The sequence below is a fragment of the Daphnia pulicaria genome, chromosome 3 (genome assembly GCF_021234035.1).
Source record: "Daphnia pulicaria isolate SC F1-1A chromosome 3, SC_F0-13Bv2, whole genome shotgun sequence".
NCBI classification, from domain to species: Eukaryota; Metazoa; Arthropoda; class Branchiopoda; order Diplostraca; family Daphniidae; genus Daphnia; species Daphnia pulicaria.
In genome coordinates, this window is record NC_060915.1 from 11374114 (window position 1) to 11396654 (window position 22541).

At 43.0% G+C, this 22541-nt stretch overlaps 1 protein-coding gene and 1 long non-coding RNA gene across 2 annotated transcripts; one reads left to right on the forward strand and one right to left on the reverse strand.

Annotated features, from left to right (window-relative positions):
• Nucleotides 1–1398: 1398 nt before the first annotated feature.
• LOC124328707 (transforming growth factor beta receptor type 3-like) lies at nt 1399–22306 on the forward strand. The gene is made up of 15 exons (XM_046787521.1): nt 1399–2245; nt 4733–5007; nt 10697–10827; nt 12551–12730; nt 12819–13135; nt 13237–13688; nt 14107–14253; nt 14555–14802; nt 14876–15055; nt 15130–15295; nt 15403–15566; nt 15695–15793; nt 15917–16055; nt 16134–16319; nt 16544–22306. The coding sequence occupies exons 2-15, from the start codon at nt 4878–4880 to the stop codon at nt 16912–16914; spliced, it is 2910 nt and encodes a 969-aa protein (XP_046643477.1). The 5' UTR covers nt 1399–2245; nt 4733–4877; the 3' UTR covers nt 16915–22306.
• LOC124328811 lies at nt 5183–8271 on the reverse strand. The gene is made up of 2 exons (XR_006916495.1): nt 6568–8271; nt 5183–6151 (listed from the first exon to the last, which is right to left on the reverse strand). It is a non-coding gene; the product is annotated as an uncharacterized LOC124328811 (long non-coding RNA).
• Nucleotides 22307–22541: the final 235 nt, after the last annotated feature.

The following is a 22541-nucleotide window of genomic DNA, read 5'->3' on the forward strand; positions in this document are numbered from 1 at the left end:
TAGCAATTGTGGTCGATGTGGCGGTGGATGAAATTTGTTAAAGACATTTCTGCCCTTTATTATGGAGGTTTGAAAAGCGGATAAAGTCATCATCATTAGCTTGGTTAGACGCTGATTGACGCCAGATAAAGGGGGGGGGGAGAAAACCCACCCCGAAAATTTGACACAATAAAAAAAAAACGAGTTTTGAATTTCTAAACGATGGCGAATAACTTCCCCTCCGAAAAATAATAAAAGAAGAAGCGGCTTTTATCTTTTTTTACGAGCATATTTCCCCCTCCTTCGCCATTATCTTGAGGGTATTTACTTTTTTTTTTATTATTTGTTTTGTCGTACGCTCGAAATTTTTCTGTTTCCCGTGTGTTGTGTTGTTGGTATTACGCAGTCAAGTGCTGTACTGTATTTACCAGCGGGAGGAGTTATGGTCTGTTGGGATTGTTATGGCCATGTCCATTACACGCGGGCATGACAACCAAACCAAACCCCTTCGCTTCCGCTACCATCGCCGCCATTTCCACTGTGCAAAAATAACGCGCAATGGGGATTTGTTGATATGTGATTCCCGAACGATCGTTCATACAGCGTTGCGCAGTATGAATAATGAGACTAATGAGAGAAATTTCTCCAGCCAAAAAAGAAAAACGAAAAATTTGAATTTTGTTGTTGTGTGTTTTTACGAGATATCCTACTAGGGCAGAAAGCCGCAGATGGCGTCGCATTTTCGTTGTAACTTTTTCTTCTTTCTTTCAGATATTGGTCTCTCTCTCTCTCTCTGTGTGTGTACGTGTGTCAAACCAAACAGCTGTCGTATGTCTTTTATGGCGTCCCTCCTTCTTCTCTTTCCAACTATTTCCGGTCCACATGGCCCCCCTCCTCTTCTTACGTATCTTTTTACAAGAAGAGAGAAAATGTAAAATTGTATTTCTCAGTCATCTCTCAAAAACGATCGCCTGGAGGCTCAAGAGAGAGAGAAAAAAAAGATGGCCGTTCCATCTTCTCGTCGTAGGCACCTCATTCCTATCTCATGTTTTAATGGCTTTTGGGGGACGACTCCACCTCCCCTCCTTTCCAAAAGTGAGGAGGAAGATTCCCAGTTGATCATCATACACACGTAACACTGGGGCATTGAAAAGGAGTCGTATACTGATTCGTAAAAGGAGAAAAAAAAGAACAAAAATTCCCGAAACGAAATGGTTAGACGAGGCTTCGTTTTCTGATAGCTGCATTCCGGGACCGCTGGAGCTGGCACAACTGGTGATGAATACAAGGAGAAAGAGGGGAGAGATGGAAACGACGCCGATTGGTCGAGGGGACGACGCTTTTCTTCATTCCTACCACAAGGTGGCGGGTCGATCGTTGGCTTCTTTTTGCGTTTCCCACCTCCATAACAGAAAAGAGTACATCGCCCATTTAGTTGGTTGCTACGTTTCGAGTCTCTTCCAAGGGCTTTTTTTTACGTGTGTGTGTGTGTGTGTCTTTTGAGTTTCGATCGTTCGAAAGTCATTCACACGCAGATTCGCCATTCTCGTGCATTTTCTCTCAAGTGTTTTGATGATTGTGCAACCTGGTAACGCAGAAACCAGCAGCCTAGCAGTCACCAACATTTTGGCTTTCTCTTTTTGTTCCATCGAAATATTCAAAAAAACCTAAAAGGGCCGTACAAACAGCCGTACAGTTCTCAGTGATTAGACAATTAACCATCTACCTAACGAACCCGTGTAAAACTCGTGTGTGTTGTATTTGGTGTCGAGTGTGACGTCAGAATTTTGTTTCCAGTGCAGGAAAGTTTTCTTTGACGATCGACAACAGTGTTTTTCGAGTGAGAAAAAAAGAACCCATCACTTTGTTTATTGTGGCACTTGTGAAGCTTCTTGGCCGTGTGTAATTCTTTTTGTTTCGCATTCGAAAAAGAAGTAAAAACGACGAGTGAAGCAGCAAAACCTTGACGTCGTGTTTTGTTGTTTGGCATCCGCGCGCGCGCGCCATTTTCCTTTTTGACAACAACAACGCAGTGAGAAAGAACATCCCTCCCCGACAACAACAACAACCCCTCCGTACAACAACCCCCCCTATACAGCAGTGTGTGTGTTTTACCATTTGATTTATCCCCCAGTCCGAAATGGGTGCTTTATGGCCTCACGGTAGAGCCGCCATTGTCCACTCGTTTGGATTCCAACGCGCCATAGGATACAGAATTAGATAATTTCAAGCCATCGACTGGAAGGAAAAAGAAACAACACACAAGGTACATATAGAGTGTATGTGTGTGTCCATTTTGTTTTTTCCCCCTTTTTTTTTCCTTCTGTGTGTGTGTGTGAACCTGACGAGAAAATTGAATCGTTTTCTCTCGATGCAATTTCCTGCCTTGAAATTGGCCCGATGGACAATGTGTGTGGTCTTTTTATTTCGGTTTGGTCGTATAGTACAAGACCTCGATGATGAATGGGTTCTCCTTTCTTTTACACACACACACACACACACACAAATGAAGATATGCCTTTATCACATTCTTCCTTGGCAATGTGCTCTGAACGAGGAATTTTTTCTCCTTTTCAAACCGCAATGACGTACGGCGTTTGTTGAATCGAGACACTATTGCGTTGTTCTCCCGAGCATTGTGGCCAGAATAGCTCGTTAACTGTGTGCACTGGAACTCGATTCAATCATTTCCCAATCTAAGAGTCGTTGCCAGTCGATTGAAATCCCCAAATGCGATGGCGGGAAAGAAAGGGGGGAGTGATGGGCGTCGGGATAATCTCGTGATTATAAGTCCTTCGTGTGTGTGTGTGTGTGTGTCTGTCTACGCGTGCACGTTATAGAGGACAGTGAATTATTTCATTGATAACTAGAACACCGAGTCTGCTGCATGCGTGAAACTTTTTTAAGTATGTTTGGCATTTTGTTTTGTTGTTTTTTTCCGAGGGGAATTTTAGGAGGTTGTGACGTCAGAACGTTGGCCAACCGCGGTCACGTGATCGACAAGAGTTCGAATGTCGGTCATGGAATGCATCGCAGATGAGTTGTTAGGTGAGGATCTAGCAAGGAGGTTCAATCTAAAAAAGAGGGGAGCTAATAACTAATAATAACTGTAGATTGGATTAAATGTTTCAGGGGGGAAAATAGGAAGCAACATCCGTTGGCCTACCTAATTGATTGACTTGCTCGTAATTTGAATTCCCTCAATTTTTCCCCCTATATTAATATTAATTTAGAAAAAAAAGAGTGGACGACTTCATTTTTTTTGCGTGAAAATCACATATCAACAAACTGGAAAGGCTGTTTATATATACACCTCCTCTGGTGGTGGGAATGTAGCTAGAACTTCACCTCTTTTTTTTTTCGTGCGGTCCGAAAACGGCAATCCAGTCCGCCGGCCATCTGTTAGTTAATCTTTTTATTTATTTATTATTATTTTTTTTTGTTTTTAATTCTTTTTTATTTGAATTTTGTTTTTTATTTTCTTAAAAATTTTTTTTTTATCCGTGTTTAATTTTCACACACACACACACACCGGCGTGTCTCATCAAAGAATGTAGTAGTTAATAACGGTGAGCGCAGAAAAAAATAGAAACTCGGTTTTTTAAATCAACTGAAATTGCCAACGTCTTGATGAAAAATGAATCGTTAAAAAAAATGAAGGTTTTGACACTGACTCGTCAAAAATGTGCATTTCAGCTCACGATAAACAAGAAATAAAAAAAAGGATTTCCGGTCCCGCGTCTAAATATGTTTAAAGAGCATTTTTGTGAATGTAACGGTGGGAATTTCGGTGGGCGAAGCGTTTAGTTGCTCGGAGAGAGAGAGCGAATCAATCGCTGCTGGCTTGGGAATTCGCATATACGTACACCTGTAAATTTGGACAGGAACACAAGTCCACGAGATGGTTCCAAAATAAGGGGGGAACCAGTCGGAGATCTCGCTGCGATAGAAATCAATCGATCGAGCCAAAGTAACCCGACTAGTATGTTTTTTTTTAAAGCTCTTTATTAATTATTTGTTGGTTGCTAAGACTTTTAGCCGTGTGTCATTATTCATGAACCACCGCACAGGTTGATGTGTGTTGCGTCATTGGGTGTGGGTGGGAGGAGAGAGAGAGAGAGAGTTGTGCCCAAACTAATCGTTGCCCGATTCCTTGGCTGGGTTTTCATTCAGGTAGGCGGTAGCAGGGGGGCTCCTCCCCGAAAGCCAGTCCACCAAGAGTGTTTTATGTTTCCTTTTGACGTGGGAAATTGTTTCACATTAGAAAATCTACCAGCTCAAGAAAAGTGTATCCGAAACAACCTACCCTTTTTTAAATGGAGACTAATGAGTCTTCTTCTCCTAGCTACGAGCAAGTAAACAGGTGGATGTTCAAGAGAGATAGGAACCGACTAATAGGAGCAGATACACAGCCGTAATGGTCGGCCGAGTACTTGGATGAAGAAGGGGAGAATCTTCTTGAAAGAAGAGAATTACGCAGAGAGAGAGGAGAGAGTCTTGTCTGTTAACCAACACGATAGGTTGTTTGTTGTTGTTGTTGTTTTGAGGGGGGGGGGAGATAACAGTCGAGGCCAACAACATTTCCCGTCGTCGTCATTTGATGGATGCTAGCCGAGTTCTCACCTGGAATTTTTCGTGTGTTGCATGCGTGGCGTCACAGCTGCCTTTTTGCTGTTTAAATTGGATTCTCAATTTCTTTTTTTTTCTTCAAAAATTTTTAATTTCTCCTTTTTTTTTCTCTCGTTTACAACAGGTTTTTTTTTCTCGTTTTGTTTGCGCGGTTGAAGATTCCAGTAGGGGAGAAGAAGGAGGCAAACAAAACGTAAAGGAACGAAAAGGAGTTACAGGAACGAAGAAGAAGAAGAAGAAGAAAATTCAAAACATCCAAAAAGAAGAAGATGAAAATAGTGATGGCCGCACGGATATTCCGCTGCTGCTGCCTTTTGGCGTTGGTAACCGCCATGATGATAAGTTGCTGGACGACATCCATGGCAACGGCCAGTCCCGCCGCCCGCAACGAAGCCTTTGGTAAAAAGTTTTCTTTTTTCTTCTTCTTTTCCAACTCTTAAAAGTCGTAAACGAGTCCATTTTCAAGAGTGTTTTACGGCCAATTTTCCCCATCTTCTTCTTCTCCTTTTCATTCCACCCCTTTTATTTGGCTGTGAGTCGTCGTCGTCGTCCCAAATCTGCCATGTTTTAAAACATTACGCAGCCCAAAGAGAGTGGCCGTCTCTTATCTGCATAAATACCCGACTCTGATGGACGAATATGCGTCGTGCATTTAGCGACGGTGTGTGTGTGTGTTTTTCCTTTTTGTTTTGTTTGCCCAGGCCATGGTAACAACTACACACTTCTCTTTGGCCTAGGTTATGTGTTGTTGTTAACACATTTCCACCCACACGTAGATTCTTCTTCTGCGTGTCTATTTGACTAGAAGAAGAAGAAGAAGAAAAGGTTTGGCAAACATTTGCCATCCTCGAGTTTGAGGCTGCAGGAGAAGCAGCTAAAGGGTTTCCATTCCCAGGTGTTTGTTAGTTGGTTTGGGGAAAAAAGGTGGTGTGTGTTTGTCCATTTGAGTGAATCGCTTGTTGTTTCAAGCTTTTTTTTTCTGTTGAAACAAAAGCTGGCGGTAAAAAACAAAACCACGGGAAGGAAAAACGAGACCTGTGTGTGTGTGTGTGTGGTCGCTTGTCCAATTGTCATCATTCTTTTATTTTTGCGATATTTTTTTAATTTTTCGGCAAACAGAAGAAGAGATTTGTTGTTTCACCGACGGGGTATACGCACACACACACACACAACGGCCAACGGATATTCTATACCTTTTTCTGTAATGGGATAGGATTGAGTGCCGCCCCCGTGACCCATTACATGACGTCAGAACTGTGATCTTTATGTGCGTACCGTTTCGTCGTCTTGTATTTTTCTTTTTTTTTTAGATTTTTTGAAAGGAAAAATCAACAACGATTCACTCCGATGTACATACACACAGAGAAACATGGCGAAACGTTTTGACTTGCAGCCCGAAAAGTATTTTGCTTTGTAACGTGTGTGGGTAAAAGGGACGGGTCCGTCGATTCCGTGTGTTGTTGTTATTGTTAATGGCCTGGATACTCGACGTTCTCGTGCTCGCATCGATTCATCATGAAGTAGGCGGAGTGCGACGGAGAGTCTAACAATAAGTTTAAAAAATCCAAAAAATGGAAAAGCCAAGTTAAAAGGGACGCCTTTATTTATAATTGACACGTCGAGTGAGTTCAGTTGTACGTTGACGTACGAGGAAATGCGACTCCTTCCTACACCAATCCCTCGGGGGAGACTTTTCGCGCCCTTCACTTCCAAGAGAGAAATGCGATAGGCAAATGACGATCGAAAAAATGAATAAGCTTTTCATGAATTATATCCAGTTGCCTCCTCCCGAAGAAAAACTTCCGGGTCTCTTCCGTGGTGACATCCATCAGATGTGTTACTTTTTTTGGGAGTGAAACATTTTTGTGTCATCAAATTGGTTAGGGGGTTGGAATGTGATTTGTATGTAATGCGACGTTGGGGAAAAAATAGGAAGAAGAAGAAACTTGTGTAACCCACATTTCTTTCGATGTAAAGTTTTGTGAAAGGTTTCGTCAGTTTGCGCTGTTGTTTTTGTTTGCTGCTACATCCGCATGGAAGCCAAATAAGGAAGAGTGAAGCACCGAAAAGTCGTCTCCTTTCTGCCGTGTGTATCTCTCCTGGATAGAGAAAAAAAGAGTCAACAGAAAACAGAAAAATAGCTCGGCAGCGTTCCTCTGGCGAATTGCTAACATTTTTTCCATTTGTTTCCAAACTCTATTTAGGAGGGGAGGGATATTGTTATTATTTCAAATGGAAAATAAGGAGTTGCAAACAAATGCCACGGGCGTTTCTATCCACCTCTTCTCTTTCTGTCTCTTTGAAGAAGAAAATGACAAGAAAAGCAAATTCCAAAGATGCGCTTGCGCCACTTGGGTTATTATATGACGACTGTAGTCACCGACTGCTGCTGCTTCTCGTGTTTGATATGGTCATCAACCAAAAAAATAGCAACAGCAGGAGAGACGGAATGCGCCTGAAAAGAAACATTCTTGTCCGTTCCACTTTTTTACTCCAGTTGTTTGCCACACTGCGCAGAGAAAGAAAACAACAACAACGAAGGAATAAATGTTGTTGTTGCATTTCGACGCTAGCGGGCGCATTTGAGTTTCTCTCTCTCTCTCCTCATTCACGCCCGAACGAATTACGTGGCGTGCTTTTGACGGCCAGGAATATTTTGCTCCTCTCGGTCCCGCGCTAGCTCTTTGCGAACGTACCAAATATCAACGGAAGAAAAGGAATTAACAACAAACCCAAAAACTTAAAAAAAAAAACGAGTCGATTGGTTGGAGTCGAGTTGGTTGCGGTGCGTGTTATTTCATGCCGGACCCGGTGACTCATATCAAATGATGGAATGAACCTAAGAGAAAAGACGACAGCCAAAGCGATAAGAAAAGAAGAAGAAGTGGGGGGGAAACTGAATGAATACCAAAGAAGGTGGCAATCGCTAGGGCCTTTTTGTTGTTGTAAACATAACTGGAAAAAAAGAAAAATGTGACAAGTTTTTTTTTTTTCATTTTCTTTTTTAAAAAATTATTAAAAGAAAAGAGAGTTGAACGAGTCCGTTTTAAAAGGAGAAAAGAAAAGAAAACATTCCTCTTGTGTTTTTTTAGAGACGTCGGGATTTTTGTTTTCTGGTTGTGGGACCGGTTCATTTACACAGGTGATTACCTATTTTGAAAAATGCGTATTTGGCAGGCGACCCCAAAAACCAACACTTTTGAAAAATTTTAATGCGTTCCTTTTTTGCAGCCGGCCAAAAAGGTGGCTAGAGTCAATTTCTGCGTCGTATTTTTTGGAGGGTTAGGTTTCTGGCTGTGTGTGTGTGTGATGAACTACGGGCTTGCGGATTGGGCCACGCCTCCTTGGTGAAGCGGATCGATCGGCCCGCTCGACCGTTAAAAAAAAAAGAAAAATACAAGTGCGGAATCTGCCTAGCGGTCGGTTGGCCGTCTAACCTCGTTCCACCCACTCTGCCCGTAACATATAACAACATTCATAAGGTGGATGACCAGTTGACCACCACACACGTATAACCACCGCCGGATCAACAGCCCCCAAGTTTGTTCTCCACCTCCTTCGCCAACCGTCAGTTGTTGTTGTTGTCGAAACAGTCAAAAATGGGAAATGAAGCCCAAAATGAAAAGTGCGTAGCGGGAAAGTCGCGACCTTGCTGTGACGCAAAAAAAAAAACCAGCCGATGGAAGAAGAAGGACTGGATGAGGAATCATGAAGGAGGTGGGGAATAGGCGGAGCTTGGAAAGTATTGAAACATGTGTGAACGTGCCGATAGCGATGGCCACGTCCGCATTTACAACTCTGAGACGGGAGAAAGCCCCAACATCAAAAGCCTCAAGTTTTGCCTTTTTTCTTTTTTTTCTTTTCCTCATCTTGTGTGCACCAATCATCGGAGAAGTGCCATTCACTGGAAACTCTCCAATGTCCCTCGACTCTCTTTTTTCCCTCTCCCAAGAAAAGGAAGAGGGGGGAACTCGTAGGAGGGGGGTTTTCGCTCGAATAGCTGGCGCCCGGAAGTGATGGAAGAAACAAGGCCCTCACCACCACCACCGCCGTCGCCGCTATTGCCGATAGATGTGTAATAGTAGACGCATCCGGTCGCCACTACACACACACACACACACACACACCAATTTTTCACTTATCTCTTTTCTCTAGCTCTACTCTCGTCTGTCATTGGCCCGTTGAATGTGCCGGACGAAGGAGGAAAAGTAATCGATCCGTCTCATTTATTTGTAAACGGATGAGCCAACCAAATATTTTGGTTTCCTTGAATGCGTGTAATCTTTTTTCTCTCTCTCTTTGACTCTTTGTGACTTTCGCTTCAAATGAGAAAATCTAAATTGAAAATTGAAAAAAAAAAGAGAATCTAGAGGAGAAATAATCAGAATTCAAAGGGTAAATGCAGATGTTGTTGTTGTTGTTTGGTTATTCACGCCCGAAGGGCACCCGCACCACGGGTCCCGTTAGCCAACCAACTTACACATACAGAGCTTTTCGTTGTATGACGCAATGTTTCAATTTGTATCTGACAAGAAACTTACCGAGCGGTCGGTTAGTTTTTATTTGACGCAAAAAATAATCTCATCAATCCAAGTTGTCAAAACTCCCAAACGACGACCCGACCAACATCGGGAAAAAGTCAAATTCCAACCAAATAAAAAAAAAAAAGAGGGGAGCTGTTAATCAATTGTAATTTGGTTCGTGACTTAACAATCGTTTCTCTCCAATCCCACCACCTCGGGAGAGAAATTGAAAATAGAAAGAAGAAGAGAGAAAACCGGTTCGATTGAGAATGTTTGGTATTTCGTGATTGTTTTTTTCTTTTTCTTTACTTATTCCGAGGAATCGCTAATGACGTGATAACAATTCCACACATTTTTTTCCCTCTTTTTTCCCAATTTCCCTGTCGAATTGAAGAGACTCAAAACTGGAATCGCCTAGATTCATTTCATATTATTCAAATTTTGTTTTCCCAGGCAAATGCCAAATGGGAAGGAAAACCCAAATAACTTGGCCCCGGACTTGGCTTCAATTTTGAAGGGGGCCAACCCTTCGGAAAATGTCACCTATTTCTCCCCCTCCTTTGCGAGTTTTATTCGGGACCGCAGAGAATGAAGCTAAGCCAGATAATGAGGAGAAGGCGGAGACGCTTGATTTATTTGCATTTCCTTTCCCTTTTTTCTCTTTTTCCTGGGGAGTTCAATGTTTATGCATACGCATCATTACGGTTATTTACTCGGGAGCAGGAAGAGCTAGTCGGATAAAATATACCAGAAGCAAACACCAGGAACGGAAAGAAATGAAGAAATAGGAAGCTGTCAGATATTTACGCATTTCTTTTTCTTTTCTACACTATTCGCCCATTGGTCTGAAATGAATATCATGATTACATCATGTGTGTGTGTGTGTGTGTGTATTTTTCGACGATATTTTTCTTATTTTTTATTTTCTCCCGGTCGGAGCTCGCTCTCGCCACCGCACACACACACACACCGGGTCCCACCTATGATTATGGTTATTACCGTTGCGCAGTACACACACATACACACTCGGTCGTCATTAAACGTGGAAGGAGATGATTCCAACCAAAACCAAACCGTCTTTTTTTTCTTTCTCTTCCGCCCATGGACTTTTTTCTCCATCGGTTCTCACATGGCGCTCGCTTGGCTCCCTCCTCTCCCAACCGAGTTGCCTACGTGTGTTTACCCTGTTTGGAGTTGTTGTTGTTGTTGTTTTTCTTGCTTCTTTTTTATTGGCCGCGACAACCCAAAAGAAGAAGAAGAAGAATAAGAAAAAACTGACTACCAGTTTGAAATTCATTTTCCACTACATTTACCCCGTCCCGGGCATAAACACCGAAATTATGGACGATCCAGCGCGCCACTCACTTCTCACGCTCTCTTCTTTCTTTTTCTTCTTCTTTTTTCTTCTCTTCATTGAATTCAATTGAATTTGTTTATGTTACATTCAATTGCACCAAGTTGAGAAGATGGGGGCCGTTGGTCGACGGGGGCTATTGGCAAACAGTGGCACAGAGTTGTAACTAACGCAATCTTGTTTGTTTTTGTGTTTGTTTCGTTACAAACAGGAGCCGGACCGGATCTTTGCGTCGTGCAGACGCCTCTGGTGACCCGTCATTTTCAGGCCTGGCGCCAGGCCGAGGAGGCCGTACCGACCCGAGGCTGTTCGAACTGGTCTGGTGTAGTTGCCACTCACGAGGTAAAGAAAATTCATTCTCAGAAAATCACCAGCAAAAATCTGTTTTTTCTTTTTCTTTCTCTCTCCTTTCTTTGATTGACGTTGGTTGTTTATCATTTTCTTCATGATGTGTCTTTTTTTTTTCTTCTTTTTTTTTTTGTTATTATTATTTTCCGTGTGGTCTTGTTGGATTTTTCTGAGAAATTGGGTTTTGATAGAAGCGGCGGTTCTCGGTAGAAAAAACTTTCAGAGATAAGGAGTCCGAGCAGATCTGGTTTTTGTTATACCCCCCGACATTTTCTAGTCTTTTCTTTCTCTTTGCTCGACATTCATTCCGAATGCGCGCCATGCCTGGACACGAGACGACGACGACATGTCTTGTTGTTTCTCTGGCTGTGTGCTGCTTGTTTGATTGCTTCATTCCTGATGGTCTCTCTCTCTCTCTCTACCGACGAGCTGCTGTGCAAGCCGTATGGCGTCAGCTGTTTGAATTCTGGGAGGTCGCGCCACTTTAAGTCGTTTGAAAATTTTTTTTTTTTTTTTTTTTGTTTTTTTCCTCCCTCTTTCCGCGAACGTGTGCCAGCTTCCCGTTAACAGATTAACACGGCCTCGTCTTTTCTTCTTCTTCTTATTTCCTACAGTTGAAATTTATTTCAACTTTCCACGAGAAAAGAGGATTGCCCAACTCTGAAACGAACCATCTGGAAAAACAAAAAGGGATTGGCTCTCTCTCTCGCTTTTGTCATATTGATTATATGTGTATCACCCTAGTAGTGCTAGTATAGTATAGTGTGTTGGGTTGTATAAGCTAAACAATGTTTTTTTTTTTCTCTTTTATATATTTTTCTACACGCTGAAGGGGTGGGTGGGGTTGACACGAAGTCTTAAGACACAGGAGAAGAAGATAGAGCTGAGGGTGTTGAAGAAGCACCATGGAAACCTTGCCCCGTTGCCGATAATTATGACTTGGGCGTTGAGGAGGGAGACAAATCTCGTTCTCTGGGAATGTCGCCGCGCGATGTGTGTGTGTGTGTGTGCGTCTTTGCGTTTGTTTGAGGAAGCCAAATGAGGTTGCCATGACTTTTTCTTTCTCTCCGGGAGGAAATAATGAGATTGGCGAGTAGTATTTGTAGTAGTTCTAAGACGTACAATCGTAGTAAGAGGACTTGGAGTAGTAGTAGTACCTAGTAGTAAGTACGACGTAGTATTCCTAGTAGTAGTGCGTAGTAGTAATATATACGGACTCTCGTCACCTTTTACTGTAATGATGTGGTTTGGGAAAGACGCCATAATCGCCGAGTAGAACTAGGGAAGAAAAAGAGAGAGAGAAGAAGGGGGGCATCAATGTAATTAGATTTTTTTTTTCCTTTTTTCCAGGCCATGGTTGTAATACTAGCAGTCGTAGTAGTAGTAGAAGAGTAATAATAGTCGTATATAAGTAGTAGTAATAGCAAATGGTAGTAATTCCTTCCGTTATAGTGAATTATGGAAGCCAAAACTGTAAACGCCATCTAGTTTCTAGTAGCGGCACTTGCGTGATTGAAAGTTTGCTTTGGCGATCCGCCCTACCACTCCCCCTACTACACAGTAAGATCGGAAGTTAACTTGTAACGACCAACCACTTTTCGACCTCGAGTTAATTGGTTTCTCGAATCAATCAATAATGTGTCGCAATTTGGATCGAATCAATTGAATCGATGATTCAATAATCAATGCTTGTTTCGATTTGATTTTGTTTCTTAAGGTCCATCTCATCCGCCTGACGAATGCCGCCAGTTCAGTGATGCTGGAAGTGGACGGGTCGGACAAGCCGGCCAACACGCGCTTAGCTCTCATTCTCGATGCAAATGACGCAAATGTCAAATGGACTGTCCGGCTATTGGGAAGCGGATTGGACCCGAGTTCGCAACAACACGCGATTATTGTAAGTATTCTTTTCATTTTTTAAATTTTGTTCCCGGCTTGACTGTCGATAATAGTTAACCAATTTCTTTTGTTTCAAAATATTTAAGGTGACTGGCAATTCCGTGCTGGATCTGTCGGATTTGAAGGCCGGCGTCATCAACCGTCCTAAGGAGGGCCGGAATGCGTTGCTGCGCTTCATCGAGCGCCGATTCAAAACTCTTCACACGTTCAGTCAAGTGGACGCCGGCGGTGCCCAGCTTCGACTTCGTCTGACTCTGTCCGGCGCCACCAACGGAACCAGCGCTTCTCCTCCAACTTGCGACTACGATACGGCCAGCCCGAGTCCCGTCCTCCAGGCCAGGAGAATGGAGCCGCAACCGGTCGAAGGCTGTTTTCACACGGAGCAGGCCGGCATCTATCCAAAGTACGGCGACTCGTCGAAGAAGAAGATTTTTATTTTTTAACTCAAAGTTGCTGATTTTACAATTTCCTTCATTTTTGTTTTTAACCCCCCCGTCGGAACAGGGACGTTCACGTGATTGATTTGGATAACGGCCAGGCCGAAGACTCTAAGAATAAGAAGAATAACAACAACACGACCAACGGGAGCAGCAGCGTCCACATTCACTTAGCGGCCGGTGGATGGGCGGACGAGGAGATGAGTCAGCCGCGTGACGTGGCCCTGGTTCTCAAATCGGCCCAACCTGTCGTGTGGATCGTCTCTTCCGCCCCCGTCCTGACGGGCTCGCTCCTGATCCTGGCAGAGCACCAGGTGGAGATTGGCGGACTTTCGGCCCGGCAACAGGCCGACGTGCGCAGCAACCGGAATCTACCGTCAGAGTTCGCTCTTTTGATCTTGTCGGTGACGGCCGATATCAATCCGCCCGTCTCCTATGTCAAAGCGCCGCCGGCCACCAACAGCATCGAGATAGTCATCGGCAAGAAGCAGCAGCAGCAACTCCGCCTTCTATCGTCGAGTAAGAGAGAATGTGGGGTCCATTTGAGAGTTGTCGCTCGTCTCATCCGTCCTCCGTTCTTCCTCCTTCGTCTTTCGTCTCCCTCCCACCACCACCACCACCACCCCTATCCGCTCAATTCACTGGAAAACAGCTGTGTCTCGTCCATCACAGCGGCTGACAAGTCGGAGCTAATTAGAACGTCTTCATTCTTTTTTTTTTTTGGTCTTGCGTGAGCGCTGGGGGCGCACACACAGTCATGGGAGGGAGGGGGGAGATAGAATGTTTCCGAGTGACTCACAAACTTAATGAATTTTTTTTGTTTGTCCTATAATTATTAATTGTATTTTTTTTTTTTTCTTTTTTCTTTGGGTATCCGCCCTCGTCGTTTTCCTTTTTGCTCTCCCCCTTTCCATCTCGGTCGACGTGCTTATTGAAGATGCGGGCAAAGCACCGCCACAACAACAAGTCGAGAGCCTCAGCGGAGCTGCCAGCCACAGTTCACCTTCTATGGAGTTGGGCGTCCGCAGTTTGGAGCGCGGTGGCGGAGGCGGTGGCTACGGCCAGCAGCACACGCCCAATCGAGGTATGATGATGAGCAATTCACGGCCGGCAGTGAGTGAGATAAATGGCCATTGGACACGAGCATATTAACATCCCCCCCCCCTCCCAATTTCATTTTGTTGTTGGTGTAATGTCAAAAATGCTTCAATCCTTTGATGTCGTTATCTTGTGTCTAGTTTTTTTTTTTTTGTTGTTGTCGGGAGGGCGGAGGGGCGTTTATAAACTTACACAAGTGCCAAGTGCTTTCCATTATGCTAATGAACCCTGTGTGAATTGCGTGAGGGTATTCATTTTATCTTTTTCTTTTTTTAATAAAATAAAAGGAACCGGATCGCAGCGGAGTGTGGCCTGGACTCTGCAGCAGTCGGTCCGCGTTCAATGCGGATCGAATTATTTGACGGCCGCTCTGCCCAGGAACATGGCCGAAGCGTTGGGCGTCATTGGACTCTTTCTCAACGACCGCGGCTGTGCCGGCAAACGCAATGCCACTCACTGGATGGTCAGGACCCACGTCACCTCCTGTGGCAGCACCTCGCGTATCGACGGAAAACTGACCACCTACTCGAATGCGGTACACTTGAAGAAACTTTTAAAACTTCCATTTTGCCCACTCGATTATCATCGTTGACGCTCTTGTATCGCAGGTTCATATCCAGTTGGGAGCCGCCCAGGCCCCACAGAACGACGACGAAGACTTTGAGGGCTCGGGATTGGACGGCTATCCGTCGAGTGTTGCCCGACAGGTGGCCATCCCCATCCAGTGCCACTCTGAGCCCAATTTCCCGATTGGTTTCGGCGACAAGTTGGATGACGACAACGTCATGGTATGTGGGAATTTGTTTTTGGAAGGGCAGTTTCGACATTCATTGGAATTTTTGGGGTTTTTATTTTTTTACAGGACACTGATGTCGATTTGCCAGTGGGTCAGACGGAGCTTTACCATATGGAGATCCATCGCAACAAGGAATGGACTATTCCGGTTGTCACCGGCGCCATGAATGAGGCCAGCAAGGCCGAAGTGGTTTTTGACGAAACTCTGCACGTCCGCACTTGGATCGACGGAGGTAAAAATAACTGGAACATCTTTTTCTTTTTTTTTTAATATTTTCCCATCGAAATAAGTTTGACCTCATTCAAAACTAATCGATTGATTGCATGCGCCTCTCGCCAGTATCTTACATCCAGATCGTGACGGAAAAATGCTGGGTGTCGAACAGCTCGGACAGCGAGAGACCACCGCGATTGATTCTCATTCGCAACACTTGTCCCGCCGACCTGTCCGTCCAAATGCGGCAGGCCGATCGCGCCGACTCGGACGGCGGTTTCAGTTTCCACGTAAGCCGCTTATAAAAGACGGAAGACGAGCTTATTTTTGTTTTTTAAAATCTGTGTGTGCTGGTTGCGCAATATCCTGTATAACATCAAAACACATTCCTATCTACTCTACTCTCTGCCCTACTCAGGTTTCCAAGGACTACGCCGATTTGGGCCAACTCTACATTCACTGCAAATTGGGTCTGTGCTCGAACCAGCCCAGCAAAGTTCAAGGCAACTTGAAAATGGTAATTGAACTCTTCCTTTTGATCTCTCTTGTGGCCCGCTACACTCGCCTGACATTGCAGTTGTGTAACGGAAATCCTTAATCAGCTCGTTTCATCGTTTCTCTTTTCTCCCATCTTTTATAGTGCATAGATCCCTCTCAATACTGCAGCGGCCGGCACGTACTCAAGCCTTTCCTTGACGAATCGGTTTCGACGGCGCAGCAAATTCTGGTTCGAGGACCTTTGCGGATGGTGGCCAAGGCCACTTTTTCCCTACAGAACAGTACGGCATTTGTTTCTCTATTTCTTGAAGATGAAGAAGAAGAAAAGATGATAAATAATCGAATTATTTTTTGAACAGAAATCAACCCGGCTGGAGAGACGACGACATCACCCGGTTCCCTCCTGACTGGCAACGGGCAGCCCGGCAGCCAGCAAGTGATTCTCGTTGGCGTTTCCACCGAGGTAACGGTGGGAATCGCCCTGGCCTCGTTTGTCATCGGAGTCGCACTGACTGCCATTCTCTGGTGCATCCACATGAGGACAGGTACGCTACAGACGACGACTAAGAATAAGCTATTCCATCTCCTACTGCTATAGCCTTAAATAACGTGATAAGTCATAATACAGGAGCAACTGAGAAAATTGGAAAGTCAATACGAGTCAGTCATCGTCTATTATTGTTGCTTTTTCTCTTCTTTTCTTTTTGTCCAGCGTGGTGAAGCGAAGCTTCAAATTGCCATTTACTTATTGCTTTTTCTTGAACGACAGATCCGTACAGGCGAGTCATGAACCGGAAGACTCGGTCGAGCCGAAGTAACAACCGTTGCCAGGCGATTGGAGTCAAGTGTTCGCCCATGATTCGCCCGCGCTCCGGCGTTGACCACCACCGGACGTCGCTGCAGCAGGTTTCGGGAGCCGTCCAACAGCAGCAGCAGCAGCAGTTAGTTGCGGCGGCGGCGGCCCAGCCGGCCGATCAGACGGCCATGCAGGCGGGGGACAAGGAGCCTCAGCACCAGTTCACTTACGACTACGACGTCTCGTCGTCCCAGTCCAACAGCAGCGGCAGTCAGTGCAGTCGCGAGGATTCGTCGCCGACGCCCAACTCGCAGACGCCCATGAACGTGACGTCGGTCCGTTGAGTTGCGAGGGATCGTCGTGACTGTCCCGGGACATTTTGATTCATCCGCATCCCAGCACCAGCGTTTGCGGAGGACGAGGAAATCTTTTTGGGTTTGCAGTTAGGAGAAAAGATTTCATTTTCTCACCGGGTTCAACTCTGCCACATACACACACACACACATACACCGTTCTCAGGGCCTGTTTCCTCCATCCTTTTTATGCAGCCGTTTCTCTCTCTGTCTCTCTCGAAATACCTCTCCTACCGCTCCTCCGATCCCTATGAACTCGCTAGTTTACAAAGGTGCATTTATTGCACTTATTATATATAATCATTCATTCATTATATCTGAAATATTTCGTGACGTTTGCTCGGCTCTTTGCGTGCGCGCCCTCCGATCCCGTCTACCTCCGATTGCACTCCATCGTCGACTGGTGTCAAACAAACTGAAATTTCACACACACACACACACCTTCCTCCACATCCACTACCACCACCACCTTCCCTCTTAAGCTATAGATACTCCTCTCGCTCAGCACCTCATCCGTTAATTATTTACCATTTTTGCCTGATTATTCATTAATGCCGTTACATTTGATTGAGAGGATCTAAAGTCTGTAGTTACTAAATTATCACCGCAGCTCGTAACTACCTCTTTGCCCCCCCCCCCCCCCCCACTACGGTCAAGCGCATCAAAACTCGTGACCTTCCCATCATTCCGGTCAGACGTTTTATTTATTTAAAATATTTTTTTTTTTTTTTTTGTTTTCTTTCCGCCCCCCTCCCAACATGCTCGACCGATTTTGGCCTATCAAACAAACAACCTCGCAAACAACAAAAAAAAGAAGATTATTAATAACAAACGAAAAGCGGCAGACAAAATAATTGAAATCAAATCCTCATGCTGGACTCTTTCATCTCAGGAAGAACAGGAATCCCTTCATAATTTACAAAATTGTCGGTGTTCAAGCTCTTAAATTAGACCCAGCTCTTCTCCCCATGTTCCCCCACCACCACCCTCCACCACCCATTTTTTTTGTTTGTTCTACATTCAACCCCTTTATTCATTACGGGTGAAATCATCAACTCATAGTAGAAATAGGACCCACACCATCAAATGGAAACGACGATCTTTAAAAACAAACAAAATTGTTTTCATGCCGTTTAAATTGTTGATCTCTCCTCACAGAATGGCAGATCGATCAAATCTAGGTTAAAACTTTTTCTATTTTCTTCTTCTCAATCAAGTTCCTGTTTTCTTTTCTGTCCCCTTTTTGGCCTTTTTTTCCCCTCCTCGTCTTAACGAATCCTTTTTTGTGTGTGTGCGGGAGGAATCATTTCGAGATGTTGTAGTTGGCGACAAGCGGCGCTTTTGGGTTTTGCGCCTCTTGTATAGAGAAAATTCGTCGTGTGGCTTTGACATTTTTGTTTCTTTTTTTTTTCTCTCCTGCGCGTGTGCGGATGCCATTTTTTGATTTCGTATTTTTAAGAGAGACGGGTTTGAATCAGTACAAAAAAAATGCAAACAAAATATTCGATGACAAGCGCGTACAAAAATATTTTGCAAAGATGAAAAAGAAAAAAATGTGAGAAACATTTTTTTGTTTTTTTATGACGTCTTGTTTGTCGGGTTCTGTTGTTTGTTGTTGAGTACCTGTACAGTTTATATTCGTCGAGTTTGCTTGTGTGAAATCGCTGGGAGGTGAACGAGTTTGATTGGGATGGATGAATGACGATTGCGTTTGTTTGTTCTTTTCCTTTTTTTTCCACCCATCTTTCGATTTGCCTCGCTTAATTCGCCGACGATGCCATTCGCTCGTGTAAACAGGGTAGAAAGACTCTACAAATTTCGTTGCGTGTGTGTCTCTGCGTGTGTTTGGATTGGGATTCTCATTCGGGTGGTCCGCCTGGCGGAAATCCCCCGCCGATGGAATGAATCAACAAGGAACGACTTTATTCTATTGTATTCCGGCCCCAGCTGTAAATCATATTCGCTTCTCTCCATCCTCTTTTTTTCTTTTTCTTTGAATTCTCTTCAGGATCGAAGGCAACAACAAAAACAAACTTTTGGCAGAGTGGCGTCATTCACGTAAAATGAATGACAATCTCTAGAGAAATGAGATCGTTTTTTTCTCTCTCTCTCTCTCTTTGTCCATAATATTCTGATTAATTATCGTTCGTTTCTTTCAATTTCTTTTCCCCACTGGGAGGGAGAATAATACCGCCCCCCCCCCCCTCGTTTTCGATGACCAGAAAAATCAAATAACATTGCGCTACGAATCATTTTGACATAAAACTAAAAGTACAACACAAGGATGCATATATTATATATAGATTTATGTCTTTTTAGAGATGAATGGCAGACACAATTTTTTTGGGAAAACTATTGTAAATTTTTTTTCTTAAAAAAGAAGAAAATGAAGAAAATTTCTTTTTTTCTTTTTGGGAAAAAGATTTACTGCCGTCCAGGCCTCTGTCCAGCTCAATTGGAAACGTTCTCGGGCCTATTTTATACATGAAGAATATATACATATACACATCCTGCTACTTCTAGAAAGTACCTTATAAAAAAGAAAAACTACTTTTTTTCTCTCTCTCTCTTCTCTTTTTTCTCTGTCAAACAATCTCCCTCTCAGCTTCGCTTGCCCATCGACTCCATTCATATAATATATACTACTATATACTGTAAGTAAAGTACATAGACACATACATCCATCAATAGATTAGAATTCTTGTATGTATACTGTCACAAGAAGAAGAAGGAGAACCGCGCCGTTCTTCCTCCTGAATGTTCCTTGCTCCGTAGCTCTTTTTTTTCTCTCGGATGACCGCCGTTTCGTCTGTTTTTTTCTCATTCTTCAACCCGTGGCCGAGTGAGCCACTCCCTTTTCCATCCGCCACGTACTACTACTCCCCAACGTTATGGGAATTTTTTTTCTTTTTTTTTTTTAATATTTAGTTATTTAGTTTTTTCTTTTATCTTTTCTGGGGAACCTTCCAATTTTGACAAATAGATTTTTTATTCCTTTTTTTTCTGGGCTCTCCCTCACTGGCAAGTCCCGAAGGAAAAGACAGAAAAGTTGCACGGAGGATACGAACGACGTCAAATGTCTCCTCTACCGACGCTTCGCTCTCGACGTCGATGATGATGGCCCTAGAGAATTTTTCACCAGCCCGTGCCAGACACACATTCGCTCTCTCTGTGGGTGTGTGTGGGGGTCTAAAAAAAAAAGGAAAACTATTCAATCCCGTCTCTGTCTCTCAACTTTTTTTTTTCTCCCCGTTATCTCTCCCTGCTCATGCAGCCCGAGACTCTTCAATATTTTCTTCTTCTTCTTTTCCCTATTGTCTATTTCATCAAAATAAATTCTTCCCAATTGGATGGAGAAGCGGACAAGGGCCTCTCCCAGGAGTTTTCGCGTTTCTTTTTTTTTATTATTATTATTATTACCGTTGTGGGTTGATTGAAATATGGGAATGAAACTGTGTCTACCTCAATAACGTCGCATTGATCATATTTGTTTAAAAAATTTCAAAAAGGCAAAAAAAAGTACCCATTTTTTTCTCTTCTTCATTAGCTTAAACTGTTGGTTAAGTTCGAGACATAACAAAAGAGGAAGACTAATAAAAGTTCACTCGGAAGATTTCGCAAAGTCTTTAAAGGGAACTGTTTTTTTCTTTGATTTATTTCTCGGATTTTGTAGTGGTTGGCCAAGTTTCTTGTTCTACCGTCTTCTCCTTTTTCTCACGTTGATTTCTTCAATTTAAACTCTTTTCTCTCTTTATCTTTTCTCGTGAAATAAGAACGAAAAAACAAAAACAAATCTAACCCATATGCTTAAAGTACCTCAACGTTCGTTTGGTCTTACTATATATTCCCTCTCGGCATGAAATAATAATACCGCGTAGTACAATAAGATTGTTTCTTTATTGTTTTTGTTTTCGCGTTTCGGTCGATCGTTTGCATACATTTTCGCATCGTCTACATGAGAGAAAAAGAAAAGAAGATTTATTGCACCGTCGTAAAATATCGTCGCGTATCGGAGTAGAAATAGAAGCGATTAGTTTAGATGATTAGGAATTTCGCGGAGCGTCCGATTACAGAACCCTCATCTGTTTAACCTGTTTTTTTTTGTTTTTTTTCGTTTATATATCTCGGTCGATTGTCTTTTTTTTTTTAATTCGCCTCCCCGGAGCGGAAATCCATCTCATTTATCGTTTCCTCTTCTTAAATGGCGTAAAAAGAATTAAGAAAAAAACAAACAACCGAAATCCGCATCGCCGTATATTTAAAAAGCGTCTATATATGAATTATTATTATTATTACACAACACAGAAACCAATCTACCTTACCTACCCTCCTCTCTCATCCTATTTTTCTATACTAATTGATTGCAACGCATCACATACGGGTCCTTTTTCGAAAAAAAAATAGTTACAGCAATCAAGACGTGAATTTTTTTTTTCTTTCATATTATTATTTTTTTTGGTCCAGTCTCTGGATAAACGTATTACAAACAAAATATTTATCACATCCCTTCTCCCGCAAATGAAGTTTGCATTTTTTTTTTAGAACGTAGAGCTCCTTAATCACTTACTTGTTTGGGGAAACGAAATTTTTTTTTTACTTCAAAAATTTACAATCCGAGTTCAGGATCATCACCCCCGCCAAAACAATTTTGAAAAATCTCTCTCTACTCTCCGCCACCCTTCGAGTCCACCACTCTCTCCTTCCATTGAGCGCGCGCGCATCTCCCACACACACATTTCACACGTACTACGCAAAACAAATGTAAAAGCAAGCAAGGAAATTCATTTTCGACCCCACACCCCCCGCTCCCCAACGTGTCGAGTTTTTTTTTCAAAATCTTCTAACCGTATGTCATAGTAATAAAATAATAAGTGTTTGTGTGCGTCTCTGTGTGGTCCTCAAATTGTGTCGTTTCTTTTCCATCCGCATTCTCCCCCGATAAAAACAAAACAAATCCTATCGAGAAACAAAAACAAAAAAACTGAAAAACCACACCCACTTGGAAAGTTAAAAAGAAAAAAAAAGGAAAATTTTGTATTGATGTCATGCCTCTCTTTTTCTCCGGAACCTGAAATTCGAAATGGATTAAAAAAACAAAAAAAAAATTCAAATATTTTTTGCTTAGATATCGTAGAGCCTATGCTCCACCAATCCCAATACATGTATATTATCTCTGGCATCAGTCATCAACCGCAAAAAAATCTCTTTCAAGAAAACAAAAAGAAATTCATTACTACAAATTCGCAAACGAAATTTAAAAAAAACGAAAACATAATTAAAAGAGATGATGACGATGATTTCGATCTTTATACATTTTTGCAGTCGGTGAGGCCTATATACATGCAGTACAAATAAAAATACACTATATCTTCGTATTCGGAAACACGTTCCTATTTATTGATTTGACTTATCGCGAGCTTGAGATATCATCAGCGATCTAACATCCCCGTTTGGTTTAGCTGATTCCAGGAAGCTGTTCAGATTGCTCTCGACTCGAAATGATTTTTAGATTTAAAAAAAAATCTCCTTTTCAGCAGTTAAAAATGTCATGCAAGATCCGCGGAATCGGAAAACGTCAAAATGTCAAGTGCCATTAATCAATCCTCGTACAAATTCAA

Excerpts from the sequence above, each read along its gene's own strand:
- LOC124328707 (XM_046787521.1), top strand. The coding sequence starts at position 4,878 with ATGAAAATAGTGATGGCCGCACGGATATTCCGCTGCTGCTGCCTTTTG. Across the intron at positions 12,731-12,818 it reads CGCAACAACACGCGATTATT|GTGACTGGCAATTCCGTGCT; the intron begins GTAAGTATTCTT and ends AAAATATTTAAG. Across the intron at positions 16,320-16,543 it reads GTGCATCCACATGAGGACAG|ATCCGTACAGGCGAGTCATG; the intron begins GTACGCTACAGA and ends CTTGAACGACAG.